At 36.5% G+C, this 21,408-nt stretch overlaps 1 protein-coding gene across 1 annotated transcript in view; it reads left to right on the plus strand.

Annotated features, from left to right (window-relative positions):
* The window catches only part of LOC127648010 (adhesion G protein-coupled receptor E1-like), a 30,884-nt gene extending 16,700 nt beyond the window's left edge, over positions 1–14,184 (plus strand). The window contains exons 9-19 of the mRNA XM_052132567.1: positions 168–321; positions 1,006–1,122; positions 2,600–2,787; positions 2,871–3,035; positions 4,185–4,379; positions 5,765–5,982; positions 6,065–6,131; positions 6,725–6,816; positions 6,999–7,167; positions 9,993–10,088; positions 10,581–14,184. Of these exons, the coding sequence (XP_051988527.1) occupies positions 168–321; positions 1,006–1,122; positions 2,600–2,787; positions 2,871–3,035; positions 4,185–4,379; positions 5,765–5,982; positions 6,065–6,131; positions 6,725–6,816; positions 6,999–7,167; positions 9,993–10,088; positions 10,581–10,622 (1,503 nt within the window). The 3' untranslated portion in view covers positions 10,623–14,184. The remainder of the gene's footprint in view (positions 1–167; positions 322–1,005; positions 1,123–2,599; positions 2,788–2,870; positions 3,036–4,184; positions 4,380–5,764; positions 5,983–6,064; positions 6,132–6,724; positions 6,817–6,998; positions 7,168–9,992; positions 10,089–10,580) is intronic.
* The last annotated feature ends 7,224 nt before the right edge of the window (positions 14,185–21,408 follow it).

Raw genomic sequence — 21,408 nt, forward strand, 5'->3', positions numbered from 1 at the left:
AAGGGGAATGCAAGTTTTTGCCCTGAAATAAAGCATCTAGGAGTGGCACAATTGTTTGTTGATTTCACCGCTATAAATTGTACCTCTGATTTAAAGAGCAGACCTCAAATAGATGCTTATACTTAAACATCATTCTTCTGTACAAATCTCTCCCAACCACAACATAGAAATTTCTGGATGCCCTGGATGACCTGCTTCATGATGGGTTCCAACCTAATAACTATATGGTTTCAAAGATTTTTGAAATTGAGGAAATTGCACTAAAACTGATCGCACCTTTTCTAAAAAACAGCCAGACCCAGAGGTCAAGAAAAAAAACTGGTAAGGAATAAACTTCAGTATCACACTTGCATTCAATATATCAGCTTAACTGTTAGTTTATAACATTATTGAATTGAAAGTGAAGAGCAAAAGAGCTTCTTGAAATATAAAAACAAAACAAACAAAAAATGTAATGTCTTACATCATAGTAGTCATGATAGCAGTCCACATTATTAGTGATAAGGCAAGCATCACTATGACTGTCACTCATACTTAGGGTTATTTGAACAAACCCCTTACCAAGGCTGCTTGTGCTACAGAGATGTATGATAACTCATATCATGCAGTTCGTTGAGGGGAGCCATTCTGTTACTTTAAATTGATTATGGACTGGCAGGTGATAAAATGGACTTGCATATCGCAGATACTTTATTTATAGGCTTTTTTGACTTGGGCCACTAAGCAAACACCTTGAATCACCCAGAATACCCTAGCAACCAGTGCCCTGGCATCCACTAAGAATGCCTAGCAAACTACCATGCCCTGACCACCATGCACAGCACATTAGCATCATGGTGGAAAGTTTTTGCATAGGCAAGAACTATTATTTTGTTTCTTCAGAAAATGTAAAAATCTGGTTGCTTAATGCTAGCTTAGACCAGTGTCTACAGAATTGTATTAGTTTTCAGTTTAATACACTACTCTATTTCTCCTAACATTCCTAATGTGATTTTTGCCTTCCAGAGGTGGAGCTGTTGGTAAAGAGGGGAACTTCTCCACCTCAGGGTCCTTTAATGATATCCACCAACACCACACAATTTAAATCCCACTGGGACACAGCAACAGGCATCACTTATCTTGGTATTTATGTTTTGATTAATTACAAAGTGTTTGATTACTAGGGTTGTCAAAATGTCAATTTCTGTTCATTTAAAAAAATAACGCAAAAAAATGAATGCATTTAATCATGCTCCCTGGCCTTTAAAATACCATATTAAGGGATTTTCGTACCATGTTAGCAATACCATCTATATTGAAAGCATGCTTTTTGCGAGTTTCAGCTGCTACTACAAGCAACGCGCCTCGCCAAATCACACTTACCAGCAGCAGCAGGAGCCGTTCATACAGTTAACACAGCCTTTTCTTAATCTGTATTTTTGTCATAAACATCGCTAAAACAAGATACATTTACTTGAGAAACAAAAATACACTAAATATTATGTCTTGTTTCCAACATTTTGTAAAACAATTTGGGATGGGGGTTGGAGGGGTTGTTTGCATTCCCCCTAGATCGTTTTAGAAACGGCCCTGTTGACGCCCCCCTTTGTGTAGCGCCCCTATATATTGAATACATTGCGTTTATAATTTTGGGCCTCTGCCTACCCTCATGCCATTTCAAATCTGTATGACATTCTTTCTGCTGAGGAACACTTGAGTAGATTTTTTGATGATGCAGACACAATAAAAGTGAAGGGTGATCGAGGTTGTCAGTCACTAACATTCTGCCTGTCATCTCCTTTTATGTTTCATGGAAGAAAGTAAACTGATCGCACTGTGAATTCAGTAACAATAGGATGAAAGTTCTTTACTCTGTGCTTACCAAATTCTTAATCACTGCCCCCAGTGGCCGAAGATTGAAGTGTTGTTGAGTGTATGGGCGCTTGTGAGCTCTAGTTTTTTGGTGAAATGTCCACAGAGGGGCGACAAAAGCGAGTTTTAAAGCTATTTGTTTTAATTGTAAATGATGTTATACACTCTCAATAGGAATGCATTTGCATTATCTCTACACCCTATCCTAATCCCTGACCTTAAACCTAGTAAAAATGTAAAAGTAGTATTCGAATTACACTAATCAGTGTTTATTTTCGGAAATCTGAAAGCGATTATTTCCTGGTTTTCATGGGACCAGGACATGGTCTCTGTGGCTGCCAACGAATCACATTATCAATAGCACTACAGGGAAAGGTAAATACAGTTGAATTCATGCAGAAGTGTCCAAAAGGGATGGTGTTTGTCAGTAATACAGCATAATGGGGTTCATTTGACGTTATCGGAATATTCAGGTAGCAACATGTTGATTTTAAATAGGGTTGGATCAACATGAGGGAGAGTAAATGATGACAGAAATTTACACCTTATATCTCAAAGAAGCTTTTTGGGGGCCTTTTCTCAGAAAATATTGATATTAAATTTGGCTAATGTAAATAATGCTTTTAATTTGATTACATATTTTAATCGACTGACAGCCCTATTGATCATATTTCTACAGCTTGATCATAGAAAATAATTTATATATTATTATGCAACTAATTAAGTTTAACTTGTATCTGTGAAACAGGCTTTACAACCGCAACTCTTCTCAGCCACAAAAGTCTGGAAAAATCACTTGACAGATTTTATGACCATTTAAAGGGATCAGAAAACAAACATTTCAAGATTAATTCCAAAGTAGTAACTGCCGTTGTTAGCAACAATGAGACAGGCCATCTGGAGAAGCCAGTAATTCTCACATTCTCTCACTTGAAGGTATGGAGTATGGTGCTCTTCATTTACAGATACAATGTTTGAATTAAATGTTCATATTTAAATACATTGTACATTTCTCCCAGCCCACTCGTGAGGACCACATCTGTGTGTTTTGGGACCCTCTTCTGAAAGGTGGTGCGTGGTCCACACGTGGCTGCACTACCATGAACATTAGTAATGTTCAGACTGTCTGTTCCTGTAATCACCTCAGCAGCTTTGCTGTACTGATGGCACTCTATGACATAGGGGTTTGTATCTATAATGGTTGTCACAACAACTGTTTATTTTTAGCACATTAGAGAAGTGAAACTTGTTTGAATGCAAAAAAAATTACATCTGGTTTCACCATCATACACTTTTCCAAGAACTGAAGACAGGGGTGGACTGGGAAGAGAAATCAGAAATTTTGAAAATATAAACCGGGGTGGGGGGTGTTTACCTATGGCCAGTCCACCCATGACTGAAGATGTTGTTACCATCACATGTATATCTCCAGGATGTTTGTTCAAGGGTGTTTCATCTGGAAAGCATAGCATTCTAATTCTTACATTCATTAATCTGGTAAACAAAAAATCATATTTATATTCTAAATCATAGTTGTCTCAAAGACATCTGCTGAATGTCCTTTTGACATCTGAGAGGATATGTCTTACGGGCGTTCAGACCAAACTTGTGTTATTGTGCTAAAAATACTAGACGCTGCGCAATGCAAGTTCTTTTACGCTTTTTACAAGACAGTGTCTACAAAATGCAGCGGCCTTACACAAGACACTGTTTAGACATCCATCTAGTGCATGTTCATGTAGAAAAACAATTGAAATACAGCGTAGATGGAGGCAAAAACATGCTTGATGTGAACCCTTACCGATGAGCAAACACTCTAAAAAATGTCTTCCAGATGAAAACGCACACTTCAAATAGACGTCTGGGTCATGTTCTTGTGTTCTCCAAGAAACATCAGTACTAGATAAAAAGTGTGTGTAGCTACAATATATCATTTGAGAAGCAACCAAATTGGCCCGGTTGCTAAGGTGAGTAGAGTCACGTGGGGTAACCTCCTTGTGGTCGCTATAATGTGGATCTCACTCTCGGTGGGGCGTGTGGATGCTGCGGAGAATAGCATGAAGCCTCCACACGTGCTATGTCTCCACAGTAACTGTAGTATTCCTTCTCGTGTAGTGTATTTCATAAACTACTCACACGGAGAGGTATATCTCAGAGCCACCTGTTTATTACAGAACACTAGCAGCTTGTGATGCTAACCAGCTTGTGCATGTATATCACTCACTCCCCCTACTGGTAACCACAGCAGTAAAACCAAGGTGGCCCTCTCATGTACACTTTAGGTGAATTCTGTAAAGGAGAATCCTCATATGCTTTCTTATCCTTCCCCACAGGATGTTTATGAGCTGCATCTGATCACATGGGTGGGATTGTCGCTGTCTCTGGTCTGCCTTCTCATATGCATCGCCACATTTTACTTTGTGCGCTCTATCCAGAGCACACGCAACACCATCCACCTGCACCTTTGTATCAGTCTCTTCATCGCTTGCTTTGTCTTCCTTGTGGGTATCACCCACACAGACAATGAGGTAAACCATCCCGGCCAAATGTGTATTTTGCTTTGTGTTCAGCTTAAAATTTTGGGTTCATTTTAGGTCAGCCTGGAAAGCTAATTTCACCACTATCTCTTACTTCCCTCTCTGCTTGTACTTTTTTTTTTTATAGCAGAACTTAGCGAATCAACCTTCTTAGGATGATTCGCTTTTGCTATATTGCTCATTTGGAAGTCTCTTTGGACAAAAGCATCTGTTTAATGAATAAATGTAAATGTTTTTTTGCTATGGGTTTCTATTAAGTTGCTATATGAGGATGACAACAGCTATACAATTTGTCAGAAAACTCACATCCTTGTGGTACAGTAGTTTTAGTCCTTATTTAGACACTTGTTTGCAACTTACATTTGTGAACATTGTAGAACAAAATGTGAAAGTCTAAACCAAAGGTCGGTAACCTATGGAACCTATGGAGGGGTAATCACTGGCACGCCAGCATTAAACACATTCACAAGATGCTCTGTGAAAATCCACATGTAGGATTATGATTATATCATAATCATCACGTTTTGCACAAATGTGTTTTTCAAGCAAACTGTTATGCTGATAATATCATTTGTAATGAAAATAAACAATTAAATTAGAACAATGCAAAATATAAATATTTGTGGACTCAAACTTCAGAAGATCACATCCATGCTCTTGTTTATTTGGGGGAGAACACTCTTCTGGGTTTTAGGACTAAAAGCTGAATATATATATATAAATATTAGGGCTATGAATCGATTAAATTTGTTTTAACTAATTAATCGCACATTTGTCTGTGATTAATCGTGAATAAATTATGGTACATGATACATTACATTATGATAATATGTCAGAAAGTTAAAAAAAATTATACTGATACATTTATTGCGTTCATTTTTTCAAGTGTGTTAATAAATATTCATTGCAGAAATTAACGTATTATATTTCCTATCCCAAATATAAATATACAGTATACCATAGTATACATATATATATATATATATATATATATATATATATATATATATATATATATATATATATACCAAAGAATATTTGAAACATATTGTAAAAAATGTAAATATTTTGAAACATTTTACATTTTAATTTTATTTAAATTTTTATTTTTTAAAATCCATTGTTTATCATTGCTTTAACCCTGAGTTATGAAACCTTGCAATAGATACAGCCAAAACATTAAAAATAAATCAATAAAATAAAAAACTTAATATATAAAAACTTAACTTATCAAATAACCAAGATATATTCAAAATAATGCTATAAAAATATTTTACTATATATTTCACTGAAACATTTTATGGTCTCTTTTTTCTATATATCAAATATCTCAAACATCCCTTTGGTTCACTTCTTCTCCCCTTGTTATGGGTCAGGTGGGCTGCTCAATCGTTGCAGGCATGCTGCACTACTTCTTTCTGTCGGCGTTCTGCTGGATGTGTCTGGAGGGAGTGCAGCTCTTCCGTATGGTGGTGCTGGTCTTCAACACAACTCTGAGACCCATCTATATGTTTGCATCTGGTTATGGAGTTCCTGCTGTTATTGTGGCTGTTTCAGCTGCAGTGAATGCAAATGGATATGGCACGAAGAGATAGTAAGTTTTATGTTCATGATTATTCATTGACAAATCTAAGAATTTCAGACTTTTTTGTAAAGTTTTTTTTTTTCTTTTTTAGCTGTTGGCTCAACTTTGAAGATGGCTTTATCTGGAGCTTCTATGGGCCAGTTTGTGTGATAATTATTGTAAGTACTTCTTAAACATGGTACTTTCCATAAATAGAAACAAAATAGGGCCTGAGACATAGAGCTTGTGTTTTAATAAAAAATCAACCCAAAGATAATGCAAACTAATGCTAAAAATTAAGGGACATTTATGGGTTCATTTAGTGATTTAAGGAGTTTAATGATTTTGTACTTTTACAAATTAGTAAACAATTTATGGATTTAATGTCTCATTTAAATATCTATTATTCTTGTTATTTAGCCCTCCATAGAATTCATCTTGTGACATGTAAAATGTGGGACAAATCTAATTAAAATGAGCTAATAATAGACTATTACTACGATAAATATCATTTCAACTTATTATTTTAAAATGATGTCAGAACGGGAGATACTGATATCAGATATCTTTAAAATGACCTATGTTTCATGGTATGTTCATTTTATGTTAGATAATAGTTTATCTAACATATTTAATAGTTAATCTTTTTTATGCTTTAAAGTTTGCACTGTTAGTGGAAAATGCCACATACAAACTATCAAAAGCTATCTGCGTAAATTAAAGAATAATATGATATCAGCTTTTATTTTTATTTATTTTTTTATTTTTTCAGGTTAATGTGTTGTTCTTCCTCATAACTATTTGGAAGTTGGCAGAGAAATTTTCCTCCCTCAACCCAGACTTACACAATCTACAAAAAATCAAGTGAGAATGTTATTCAAAACTGATCGGTATTGAATAGAAGATTGCATTTTAAAAACGTATACACTACTGCAATAATACAAGCTTCTATTTTATTAATGTAATTTAATTGTTTTTTAGTGTGCATCATTTACAGTCTGCCACATCGCCCTCTTGAGCTTTCACATCTCTGTCCCCCTCTACAGGTCATTTACAGTCACTGCCATCGCTCAACTGTGCGTCCTCGGCATCATGTGGATCTTTGGCTGCTTTCAGTTTAATAAGGACACGCTGGCAATGTCATACATCTTCACTATACTAAACAGCCTGCAGGGGGCGCTGATGTTCATCCTGCATTGCTTGCTCTCAAAACAAGTGAGCGCTGTTCCGTTTGACCTGTAAACACAAAGATTAGCTAAACATGCAAAAATGATAGATTAACAATTATTTTAACATTGTGATTTAACAGACTTAACATTTGTGACTTATACCTGAGAAATCTTGAAAAATGTGTGTTTTTAAAAGCTTTAAAAACAGTGAGGGGAACATAACTGAGCATGTGTTATTCACTTTTCTACAAAGTAAAAGAAGGAAGAAAATGTAATTTCTCCTTTAGTTTATTGTAAATGTTTAACACAAGACGTGTACAGAAAGAAACAGATAATAACTAGGTTTGCATTTCGAGAAGGATAAACACAGTGACTGAAGGCAGCAAAAGAATATTTTTATATTTTAAGGTAAGCAAATGTTTTAGCCTTTGGTTAAGTTCTGCGGCATCAAAACCAAGCATATATGGTTAAATATACACAAGGATGGCAAAACTAATACATTTTCAGTATGCAAATACGTGGACGTAAGAAAGACTAACCGGATTAATTTTGTAAATGTTAGGATGGCGCATTTTGATCTTTATATCCATGTAAACTGATGACAGATTAAAAAAATATCTTGTTGACCAAAATCAAAAATAGATAACCCACTTAAAGTCCAAAGTATACTTCAGTTTCGACGCAAATACTTAACTTATGCGTACAGTCGATTGCTCAACCTTTCAAAGTGTACATCATTTGACTGTAAAAAAAGATGGACGACGCCCCTTCGCTCTTTTCCATTGGTGAGAACTGAAGCCGCCAGTGTCCCGATATGGCGCTGACATCTTGGGACTTGAGTCTGCACAGTTGCGATTTCGGGACCAGACCTGCGCAGTAGCGAGCAGGAAGTAAAGCCGCGAAATCAAGGCCCCGCCCACACTCTCGCTGAATCAATAGCAAGCACACGCCCCTGCACTTTTGACTCTTAACTTATGACGGTGTGAAATAATTAATTATAGAAATTTAGATATAAAATTTAAAGCTCCAATCTCCTCAGTCCTCCGAAGATCCCGAAAAAAGTCAGTTGGTGCTTCGCTCAGAGAAGCTGTCAATCACAGCTGTCAATCATGATGTCACAGCACCATTTTTATAGCATCAAATAACTAACTAAAAACAAACTTATTTTGAAAACAAACACTTGAAATTACATCAACGTGAAAGAAAGTACAGTAAATGACAGAAACTATCTTTGGAAAAAAGATATGTGAAGTGTAATTTAATTGTTTAGTTGGTCTCACGTCCATGGGGAGGCGGGGTTTATGACCTATACTAGGACCAGTCACCGGGGGGTGATCGAGACGTTTTGGCTTCACTTTTGAGGGCTTGTGCGGCACACTTGTTCTCAACATTCATTTATGTATATGGTATCTGCAAAAGGTAACTTACTGTCGTAACACGCTAGTTGACCGTTACGCTCTCTTCTTTTGATTGTTTTCATAGTGATTCTGCAACCAAGAGTTCTTTCCTGTATTTTTCTCCTACACTAAAATGACAAATGAAATCAAAAAGTGAAAGAACAACAGTCTGTTTTTATTGTAGATCAGTTCTTTACTTTATGTAAACTGCATATGTCATACGCATACTTCTGCAAACTTTGAGGTGATAAATACTCCTCTTCACAAGTTAAAATTGCTCTACGAATCAATTCCTAAGGGCGTTTGTGGGTGAGAGAGACGAAGAGAGCTCTGTGACTGTGAGAACAAGTACTTTTGTTGATAAAAATGACCACAAAAGACATTTGATCTTTTTGGTCCATTTTAAAATGTAAGCTTATGAAAGCGAACCGAACGATGAATAAAATGCAACATTGTCAATATGTTAGCCCTTTGGAACAAATCAATCAAGCTACAGGTCTGAAAAGGCCTTAAATCACTTTTTTTTAACCATTTTTTATGCTCCCGCAGTACCCCTCTTATTATTTTGGTGAGCTCCACGTGACAGGGTATCAGAGAGAGTGAGTTGTGGTGAGTTGATATATTTGTCACCCCTCCACTGTTCTTAATCAGCAAGTCCGACTGAAGTGAGAGAGATCTCAGCAAAACAGTCTGCAATCGTGACACCCTCGGCCAAAATCAAGTTGTTTGGAGTCTGCTAGTGTGGTGCCAGCTTAACCGAAGTATACTTTACACTTAAAGTCCCAAGTACACTTCAGTTTTTCTGCATTCTGGACAAGATCACACCCGGTCGGCCACGGCGCCTTTGAAAGTGTACTCTTATGACCGCAAGAGAATGCATATGCGTTTAAAGTATGCGCTTTACGACTGCTGTGTAATGCTCTCTTTGTACAGTTAATGGCAGGCACATGCGCCAACGATGTCCATGTGTCGAGAAAATCTGGGATGTACGCGGATGGCTCAAGCAGACTGTGCTGCTGATGACCTTTATGTCACGAATACCGTGCAAAGAGTGATCAGCAACGTGGTCAACCAAAGCATACTTTGGCCTTAAGACTAAAATGATTTACCAAACAAAGTTTTAATGACGTTTGTTAAAGCAGTTCAATAGATCAAACCAATAACAAGAAAGTTTGAGGAATATTAATGCAGTGCTGCCTTTGCAAGCATTGTAATAAATATAACTTTGACACAGAACAGGCATAGAGAAATTAAACATTAAAATGAGTTACAGTTCTGTCAGACTACAGTAATTCTAGGATGTGAGATGGTTGGGTGTATTATGCTTTTAAGAAATCAATTCTGTTTTTTATGAAACAGATTTCCTGCGTATGCCTGGCAATATTATGATCCCAATTAAGTAGCATAAAAAAACAGGACAATCAAAACACCAATGTTTTCTATTTCTGTTTTAATGTCTATCATTTCCCAACAGGTAAGAGAGGAGTATGCCAAATTCCTGTCATGCATCTGTGCACCACAGAAGAGGAAATACTCAGAGTTCAGCTCGAACCAAACAAGCAAATCCCAGGTAAACTCATTTTAGAGAGGCGACGTTTACTGACTGTCTCTGATTACGCACAAATGCAATCAGCCAAAAGCTTGATTTATGTCTCAATGTGAGGTTTGCAAATGCCATACCAACATGAATGCTCATTCAATTTGTGGTTAGACTTACAGTTGTTTCTGTATTGAAGTGTGTGCATGAATATATTGAGGACATTAAATGTGTTTATTTGTTGCTTTGACATTATTATAAATCAGGGCCCAAGTTTCAGTGTCCTCATCGCAACAGTAACAGAAATCAAAGATCAAATACTAGCTGCACCCTCAGAAGAGAAACATTAGCATTTCTCATTAACACACTGTATGTCCTTTCCGAATGTTTATGAGGGGTGGAGATGATTGGATGACTGGAGCATTTTAGACAATCTGAACTTTGGGTGTTCTTGTAATAACTAGTTGTGACTGTGAATATCAATGAGCTGGGGCTGTGATATGACTGTATCGAACTCTTTTACAGGTATCCAAGAGCATTCAACACGCAGCAGAATCCAACATGTAGGAGGCCATGTCAACAGGCCACTCTCTTTTTTAACAGTTTTTGCAAGATTGTGTGCAGCATTTTATGGAAATGTTTATATATTGTATACCAAATTGGTAACACTTAACATTAATATTCCTTTTAACAGTAATGTTTCATTTACAAATGCATTCTAAATCATTGATGTGGTTATAACAACGTGCATAAAAAGAGTGACTTTCATGGAAGACCTGCCAAACAGTGAGCCCTTTTATCCCACATGCTACAAATGTGTAATAACACTTGTTTCACATTAGTAACATATGAAAATGTACCTTGCTTGCTTGCTTGGTCATAATGCTCTATAATATGGGATTGTACTGTAGGTAATTTGGACTAGTTAAAACAGTTCTTTTTTTTCTTCTTTTTTTAACGTCTATGTGTAAAAGTCAGTGACAACACAAGTGAGTCAATACTTTACAGTAATTAATATAAACACAAATGGGCAAAATCAAAATGACATAATCCCTTGTTTAACCTCACACGTCTATATATATTACATTGTGACATCCATCATGTTTCATAGCATATAATTTATAATGCTAACTATTTGGCAAGTATTGGAAAGTTGCCCTATTCATGTTTGTTGCTATAACTGCATATAAATGATTTATAATGCATATGTTAATGACTTATTAGTTATTAACAAACCCCGTTTATAAAACCTTAACAAAGGGAACATTCATGTTTAGTGTTATCAGTGTATTTATATTTCATAACAAGAAGTTTGTTAGTTTTGAAATTTGTTGGTTGTAATTTTTATTATTATACTGAGAGAAACTTGCAGATGCCACTTGCTATTTGTACATAATGCAATGACATCCATACATCTTTTTATTGAGGCTTAAATATCCAAATACATTTTTCTCGTCTGCAGCTATCTGTAAGATGATGTTGCAAAACATGTTTGTTGGCGGACTTTGACTGAAAGGAAATGAAGCATTAATATATTGAGGATGTTACATGTGTAGATGATATAACATAGGCAACAAACTGTTTATTTTGATTGTTTTTAGAGCAGATGTAAGGTAAGACAACTTGAGGTTTTAAAAAATAGTTTAATATGAAAACATGAAACAGTGATTTTGGAATATTTTTTATTTATTTACTGTTCAAAAATATATTACCTAAAGCAGTGTTTCTCAACTGGTGGGTCGCAGGTCTATTCGGACTCTGTCACGAACAGCAGGGAACGAACAATGACATGGTTCTCCCATTGAAGATATTTCGGTGGCCGCCCAAGTGATTTAATCCTATTTAAGCAGATTTAATGATAATTTCGCAATCAGCTAAAGGCTTCTCATTTGCACTTTCACACGACTGTAACAGAACCAGCTTGCAATCATGATATACTCCGCTCTCTGGCGCACGTATGCAACAACTGGGCTTCCCTCGATATTGCGGAGAGCAGACCTCAAAACTGATGTGACCAATTTCAATTCTAGTGAGACTTTTCTAGTTTAAAGCATTACGGAGGAAGTCAAGTCAAACCTCTCAAACAGTAGACAACACTGATATGCCAAACAGCACTGAGGAGGAAAAGAGCAACACTGTGTTATGCGCTTGAATTATGTTTGAAATTAGGAAACAAATGGGATAATAATGGGCTCAGATAAGTAAATACGCACTTCAGATTTTAAAAGGGGGGAGAGAAAACTTCCTGTCTTTTTGTTTTTAAAACAATAACAAAAAATAATGTCACTTGATGCATGTACTTGAAAACCATGAACAAAACTATGCAACATAAAAAGGAAATGCGACCCAGGATACATTAAATATAGTTTAAGTTTTTACTATGGTGTAAATTAGTCAAATCTGTCCTGAAGCAAAACCAGTTGAGAACCACTGAGTTAAAGGGTAGACGCTGGCCACATAGAAGAACCTTTTTATTTGGGCCATGTTTGTGTGTGTTTGTGTGTGTGTGTGTGTGTGTGTGTGTGTGTGTGTGTGTGTGTGTGTGTGTGTGTGTGTGTGTGTGTGTGTGTGAGCATGTATTTATCACTTTGTGGGGACCAAATGTCCCCATAAGGATAGTAAAACCCGAAATGTTTGACCTTGTGGGGACATTTTGTCAGTCCCCATGAGGAAAACAGCTTATAAATCATACTAAATTATGTTTTTTGAAAATGTAAAAATGCAGAATGTTTTCTGTGAGGGTTAGGTTTAGGGGTAGGGTTAGGTTTAGGGGATAGAATATAAAGTTTGTACAGTATAAAAACCATTATGTCTATGGAAAGTCCCCATAAAACATGGAAACACAACTTTGTGTGTGTGTGTGTGTGTGTGTGTGTGTGTGTGTGTGTGTGTGTGAAGACTGGGGTGTTGGGCTGCGGTCTGTTAAAAGAGGCAGGCACTGTTCTACTAATCCCCTGTTTGTGTGTGTGTGTGTGTAATTGTTGTCCATGTTTTCTTTGTTTTTAAAGAATAATCTTCTAAAACTTTAAAGGATAGTTCACCCAAAATTGAAAATTCTTTTATAATTTTTCACTCTCGTGCATCCCAGATGTGAATGTCTTTCTTTCTTCAGCAGAACTCAAATAAAGATTTTTAAAATAATATCTCTGCTCTGTAGGTCCATACAATGCAAGTGAATGGGTGCCAAAATTTTGACGCACTAAAAAGCTCATAAAAGTAAGCCAAACGACTCAATTCATATGTTCTGAAGCGATATGATGTGGGAGAGAAACAGATCAATATTCATATACTTTTTTACTAGAAATTCTGCTCCCTACTCAGTCAGTCTCCACTTTAACTTTCACATTCTTCTTCTTGTGTTTTTAGTTATTCGTATTCTTCATGCATATCACCCGCTACTGGGCAGGGAGTAGAATTTCTAGCATATAAGAACTTAAATGTTGATCTGATCTCACCCACAAATATCATGGATATAAATACTATATAAAAACACGTATGGAGTCATATGGATTACTTTTATGCTGCCTTAATGTGCTTTTTGGTCAATATTTTGTCACCAATTCACTTGCATTGTTCTGGTCTACAGAGCTGAAATATTCTTCTAACAATCTTCATTTGTGTTCTTCAGAAGAAAGACACTCATACACATCTGGGATGGCATGAGTGTATGTAAATGAGAGTTTTTTCATTTTGGGATGAAAGCTAAGCTTTAATGCATTTAGTTCCTGTTGCTCAACGGGTAGAGAATGGCACCAAGTCACATACAGTGGTTTGAGTCACATACACTGTATACCTGGAAACACAATGGAACACATACAATGTATGCTGTACATTGAATACACTTTTGAGCAAATCATCTACCAAGTGAATAAGTGTAAAGGCATGTCAAACCAGTTATTTCAAACCAGTTGTTTTCTAAATTACTTTGATATGCTAAAATGTTTTTAGCAAAATTCAATCCCATCTTTAACATTAGTGAGGTGATGAGTCTCTGAATCTCTGACCCTGTTATTTTGCATGTGAAATGACCTACCTGCCTTATCTTCCTGCCACTATTTAATGTTATTTTACTTTTATTTTATTTTATCTTTTGATGTTGCAGAGTTATGTTATTAAAATGTTTCTTTAGGCACTCAACACGTCTCAGATATCTTCCTCTTCAAAAGTGATGCTTATAAGAGCCAGAACTTACTTTGATATGCAAGCTTAATTTGAAAGTGTGAATGCAGTGCTGTTATGGGTTTCCCTGAGTCAACTAACACAAGAAGAAACACGTCAGAAGCGAGGAAGGAGGATTTAATTAGATGTGTTGAGCATTGTACGGAAGCGGAGATTGAAAAAAAGAGTTAAGGCTTGGGCAGAATGACGTGGCTTTTGTGCCATAGTCTATAAAACAAATTTTGGTGTTCTAGTTTGAACAGATAAATGTGAACTCATCAAGAACCAGTTAACAAAAAAGATCAAATAGTACAGTACAGCTATTTGCACCCGAAGAGTCTGGGGGAGCCAGACGAAGTGCAGAATTAATATCTGACCTGCTTCAACCTTCCTTTTTTCTGGAGGAGGTACTTTACTTAAAGTATACCAGACAGAGGCAGGCTGTATAAGTCTTAATTGAGTGAGCATTCACCCATGTACATCATGCCATGGCCAGGAGAAGGCTAGCCTTATAATCCCTCTGCCTAAGCACGTTTACAGAGTTTTTAATGCAGCGTGTATTTGCACATAAATCAGTCACTTTTCACTCACCAAAATGATGAATGTTTAATGCTTTATCACAAAGCAGTTGAGATGCAAACTAATCCTAGTCCAGTGGTTACTAGAAGTTTTAAAATGAAGCAGTTTGGATGGATGCACTAGTAATATATACTGAGTATACTGAGTGATCATTCTATATTGTACAAAACTGGATACATAATTATGATGTGGCCAAGTGAAGACTTCTCCACCCTAACTCCTATGCAGGAAACAATGTTTCACTTACCCGAATGTTACATTTTTGTAATTATGTGGTTACATTTCTTAACTCTAGCTGTGATTGTCATGAGAACTGCAAAGTTGCAGAACAAATCCACCGCTGAAAAATTATAAGTGCAACTGGATTCCACTCTAGTGTTCAGATTCATATTCCTTTATCAGCCAAATTTAGCAGTTTTTAAGACATAAATCTCAGGGTGGTCTGAAAGAAAACGTATTTCGCTCTGTGCATCGGTAATAAGCAAGCCTCGTCTCTCTAAAACTCCAATGCACATCATGCACTACCCACACATACAATAACTCCTTCCTCACAGCTTGCACTCTTTTACTATAGATTTCTGCTAATGCATGGAAAGGAGAGTTGTAAAAAATCAATGCTATTCTGATCTAACATTCCAAAATATTTTGTTGCATTACTTGTTACTTGATAAGTAGTTTAATTGTTTTATGGGCCCTATTTTAAGAGAATTAGAGCTAAGTGCAGCACTATGCCATAAATCATAAGTTTAAAGTCAGTTTGCATGGCCATGAAGTTTTGTATTTTCATGCAAGCGTGCACTAAGTCGAGGTGCAAGTGGGTTTAGCGAAATTGTGTGCACAAAGCTCTATTGTGCTGGTTCAAGTGCAATTTAATTTGGAGGTTCTTCTCTGGATGTTCCACGGTCTGCATGCTATTATTTAGTCCATTAACTCAAGCACTAGTGATATAAACAAAGGCAGCACATTCATAAGGAGCTGGTAGTATAAACGGACTAGAATTGGAATATGGACTTATGTTCTTTTGTGCGTTTACTGCGTGCTTGTTGAATCTCGGGCATATTTCTGGTGGTTGTTCTCGTCAGGATTTTGATTTACACTGTTCAATTATAGAGTAAGTATTATTAATATGAGGTTTATTAATAATTTTCATTATTATTTCAGACACTCAAATCATGGCTTGTATTAACAGTGAGTGTATTGGACAGTGATTATATTCACTTCTACCAGTCTATTTTGATTTTGAAAAATGTTATTCACGTATTGAAACACACACACACAAAAAAAAAAAAATTCTAAATTAAAATTACACTTTAACTAAATTAAAATATAAGCAAAATAGTGAAGTGGTCAAAAAAATCATACCAAATCAAAGCATTTTAAACACTTCTTTCACTGGAACCTTTTGCAGTGAGATAAAAATCACTCCGACAACAGGTGGAAAAATATCAATACATATTACATCATAAATACGATCATGAATATAAACATAATAAATAAATAAAAAAGTGACCTATTAATATTATGCCCTTACCCAAACCCCTTTTATAAACTTAACCAATCAGTATAGTGTGTAGGCATGATAGAAAGCTGTTGTTTGTGACAGAAGCAAGTAATTGTCGAGAATTAGATGGAAAAGATGTCCAGCGACGTGATTGGGTGTAGTACAAAGTCATAGGAATTGTTTTTGCCTTACCCCGATTCATTATGGTAAGCCTATAATAATTATTTATATTTTAGAGCTGTCAGGATAGATTTGATGGAAAATTGCATACTTCCATGTGTGCTTACGTCATGTCCGTAAATAAAGAATAAAGAATAGCAGATTCAGCTACTACAGCGTGTGTATTTGTGCGGTGATAGATGTAAGGTGGGCAAGAAGGAGGCAGGAACTGGCTGAACAGTCAACATACGTTTTAATAACATAAATTAACTCAAATCAACTTAAACACAAACAAATACACATAGACACTCAAACACAGCAGCCACATGTGTCTCCCTCTCTCTCTCTCTCTCTCTCTCTCTCTCTCTCTCTCTCTCTCTCTCTCTCTCTCTTTCTCTCTCTTTTGAACTGTTGAACTGGGGGGGGTGTTGCCCTTCTGGCCTTGCCTGCGGCAGGTATTCCCAGCCTTTCTGGAGCCCTGCGAGAGATGAGGGGAGGAAAAGGGGAGAGGGAAAGAGCGAGGCAGGGCATACGCCATTGCCTGGTCTTCAGCCACTCCTACGACCCCTGGCGGATGGAACGGCTCCTCCCCTTTCTTGGCAGACGACAGCAGTTTCTCCGACTCTCGGCGGCCGGCAGCAACCCCTCTGTCCCCAGGCAGACAGTCGAGGCTGCTCTCCTGTCAGGATGGTAGTGGCAAGGACCCTGCGACAGCGCATCCCTCCTCCTTCCTTGGTTTTGGCACCAATGTAACAGGGTCAGGATAGGCAAGGTGGAGGCAGGAACTGGCAGGATAGTCCACATAACTTTAATGACATAACTTAAAACAACTCAAACACAACACATAGACACACACACACACACACACACACACACACACACACACACACACACACACACACAGAGTGGCCACTTCTGTCTCTCTCTCTCTAACTGGATCCTCTGGCTCATCTTTATCCCCCTCCTGGCTGATTAGCCCGATTCAGGGCCGGGCGTGTGTCCTCCTTGTCACAGTGTGGTAGTAGTTTGAAGTTGAAAGCTTGTGGCCAACACATGAGCAACACTGACCATGGATCATTCAAAAATACAACCCTCTGGAGAATCAGCCGTTTTCAAAATAAAGAAGCCGAGAACAGTCTGCAAGCAAAAATGGAAAGCAATAGAGCCCATAATAAAACATGAAAAAAGGTGGTGACAACTCTGAGATCTGAAAGGTAAGATCTCTTGCTCGTAAGATGTTTCAGTGGACCGATTGTCAGCCAAGAAGCTCTCTTAGCGCAGTAGTTATTAGATAACTTTACCCACTCTAATGGGGAATTTTATTATGAATTGTGGTACTGCAGTGCTTGATTTAATTTTCGAGGAAGGGCAATGGAAAAAATAAACTTTATATCAATGCCAATCTCTAAACCAGTTTCTACCTTAGTCTATTTGCCTGCTAGTTAAGTTATAATAGATTCCACTGTTTGAAATGATCTGACAAGACAGCAGTCATTGTCTAATGTCAGCAATGTTCTTCTTTTTCTTCCTTTCTTCCCTTAGGGGAGTGGGCGAGTTCTGTTGTCATAAGTGACATTCACGCTGATAAGTTGATCACCTGTAACCATGGTTACACTGGTACTCATCAAACCATCAGATTCATCGCAGAAGAACAGAGAAGACTCAAGTAATTCACAAAACAATGTTCCTCTGCAAGTAACGTGCAGTCCTTTACTTCAACCGCTAGAGGGCCAAGCGTTACATAGTGTAGCTTTATCATACACCCACAAGTTTGAGCTTGCACACCCACTGATAGCGGAAATACTCACACCCACTCACACTTGCGCTTTGGCTGGCACCGATATTGCACTTAGAATTAGTGCTCTGCTCTCATGAAAATTGGATAAGGCATAGCATTAAAATTTGTGCACTCACGAAAATAGAGTCCTATGTGTGTTACTTTTAATGTGTTACCTCCAACCCTGCTTACCATAGCAGTTTAAGATAAGGGAGTTGTGCAAATTTGGGGTTCTGCAGTATCAGAATTGAGAACAATTGAGCTAGATAACATTGGCGGGCAGTAAGCCAACTAGAAAGTTAGCTAATTAGCTAATATTGACAAAGATGTGATTCTTAGTATACAAGAAATGACACTAGGGTGCATTCATTGCTATTTGCACCACAGTGCAAAAATACAATACACACTTTTTCACACAAATGCAATAACAGCCTTGATGGTGCTTTTTAGACTGGGATGGTAATAGCATCTAGATGTTTATACCTTCAGTGGCCCAAAAATTATTTAGACACTTAATCAAAATATATAATTAATAAATGCCATTGCATTAAATAACAAACTATCAAACTTATCATACAAGTCACTACTCTGTAATGACATTAAGTTTGGACTCAGTAGGGCATACATTGTCGATGTCCAGGTCACATTGACTTTCTATTTGCCAGTTCAGATGAACCTTATCATTTATCACATTTAAAATACCACTATAGTACAAGATAATGTTCTCTTCTCTCTGAATAAAAAGAAACATTACATGGATTATGATCTGCTTCAGTTGTCACTGAGTATTAACATTTCATCAAGTAGGAGTTCATAAAGCACAACATGGTATTATTATGATTCATAGACCCAAGACACTGGAAAGTGCAAAATAAATAATGTCTTAAAGTATTGAACTTTGTAGACCTTTAATGGCTCTGTTATGAAAAGTCTGACATAGATAGAACTTATCTTAATTATGCTCTCTCTCTCTCTCTCTCTCTCTCTCTCTCTCTCTCTCTCTCTCTCTCTCTTCTCTCTCTCTCTTTCTCTCTCTCTCCCTCCCCCTCTCTAGTCTTAACCTACCCCATCCCCACACAACTCTAATGTATGATGGAAGTGAAGTTAGGTCAATTAAAGGAATAGTTCACCCAAAAATGAAAACTCTCTCATCATTTACTCACACTCATTCCATCACAAATATGACTTTCTATCTTCAGCAGAACTCAAATTAATATTTTTGAAACAATATCTCAGTTCTGTGGGTTCATAAAATGCAACATTTTTGACATATAGCCATCATAAAAGTAATCCATACAACTTTAGTGAATTAATTAATGTCTTCTGAAGTGAAACGCTAGGTGTGTTTAAGAAAAGATCATTTTAAAGGGATACATATTTTCCTTGATCTTTTGACATTGTACTATCAAAAACATACTGAAAACTTCCTCCTTAATAGAAAAAAAGCATTTATTTAAACCAAGCTCCAGAAACAGCTCATTTGAAATTTGTGGAACTTGTGACTTCACAAGGATTTATTTACTGTGCGTTTGTATATATATATATATATATATATATATATATATATATATATATATATATATATATATATATATATATACATGCTGTTTATATACTGTATATATATATATATATATATATATATATATATATATATATATATATATATAATAGATAGATAGATAGATAGATAGATAGATAGATAGATAGATAGATAGATAGATAGATAGATAGACAGATATAACATTAGTATAATAGTTTAGCATAGGCCTACAAACAAGTTTTGAGCATCAGGAATTTTACGCTTTTAAAGAATATGAGTATTTTTAATAAATTAGTTTGGCACGGATGATGAATAATAAATGTGTGTATGTGTAACTGGTGTAATTTATTCATTAATTGTTTTGACTTTTGTGTTTTGTTTTTTTATTTTGTATTTGTATTGTTTTCAAATATATTGTCGGAATTTATGTTCAATTTCAGTTATGTCTTGTTATTAGAAGAATTTATTGAACTTCATGAAATTTTGTTCCTGTTATAGTTCATACGTTAAAAGAAAATAATGTTATTGTAGCAAAACTTTACTTCGGGTGTTTGTTTGTGGAGGGAGTGTCATCGGTGGAACACCTTCGGGGTTTTCCGGGTGCAACATGCGATAGCCTCAGTCTACTTATGTGCGAGGCTGATGAGCATATGTGTGCACTGTTGCTTTTCTCCGTGAATCTCTGTGTATTTGGAAGAGAGAGAAAAGCTGATGCCCTGTTGATCCACTGATGATCTTTCACCTTTACAGATTAAACAGGAGCACTAGATCTCATCAAGTGGTTGTGTGGTCTTTATGTGAGAGGGTGTCTGATCCAGACATGCTACAGAATTTGGTGCCATGACCCGGATTCACCAGATCTGCTGCAGCTGATCGCTGGGGTTCGACAACGTGGGATCACAACGCTCTTGAAATCGATGGCCAAAGAATCTTCGTTGTTCACGTTCTGGTGGCAGTGTCTGGAAAACGACAATTAAACAGGAGCTCTTGATCTCATCAAGTGGTTGTGTGGTCTTTATTTGAGAGGGTGTCCGATCCAGACATGCTACATATGTATGTATTGTTTTTTTGTTTTGTTTTGTTTTGTTTTGTTTTGTTTTGTTTTGTTTTGTTTGATTCTGTTTTGAGAACACAGCCCTATTCCTTCTTTACTTTACTTTATTTTGGAATTAAAAATCTAATATCTGTATAATTATTCTCTTGTCTAACAGAAACATTGTTTCATAGATGTGTAGAAGCAGTCATTGGCGTGTAATAATTTTTCATGTATAAATCAATTAAAGGCTATATCAATTTCTCTGTCTCTGTGATATATGTGACAGAGTATAAGACTTGGTATACTAAAATATGTGGATTGTGGACAATAAATAAATTCTTATAAATTGACTCACTCGAGATGACAAGAATAAAAAGAAGAAAATGGTTATCTTTATGTCCCTGCAATGGTCAATTACAACACAGCACATCTCGTGGAGATAAAATGTAAAAAAAATGCATATATACAGTATTTAAAATAAGCACCAAATTTTGCAGCTGCCAGAGGGAAAATAACATTTGTTCCCGTTATGTCACTCACTCGACGTTGTGTCGATGTAGTGACACTAGGGGTCACCCTTGAGAGCACCGAACACCTCCC

Source organism: Xyrauchen texanus, chromosome 8 (assembly GCF_025860055.1).
Source record: "Xyrauchen texanus isolate HMW12.3.18 chromosome 8, RBS_HiC_50CHRs, whole genome shotgun sequence".
Classification (NCBI taxonomy): Eukaryota; Metazoa; Chordata; class Actinopteri; order Cypriniformes; family Catostomidae; genus Xyrauchen; species Xyrauchen texanus.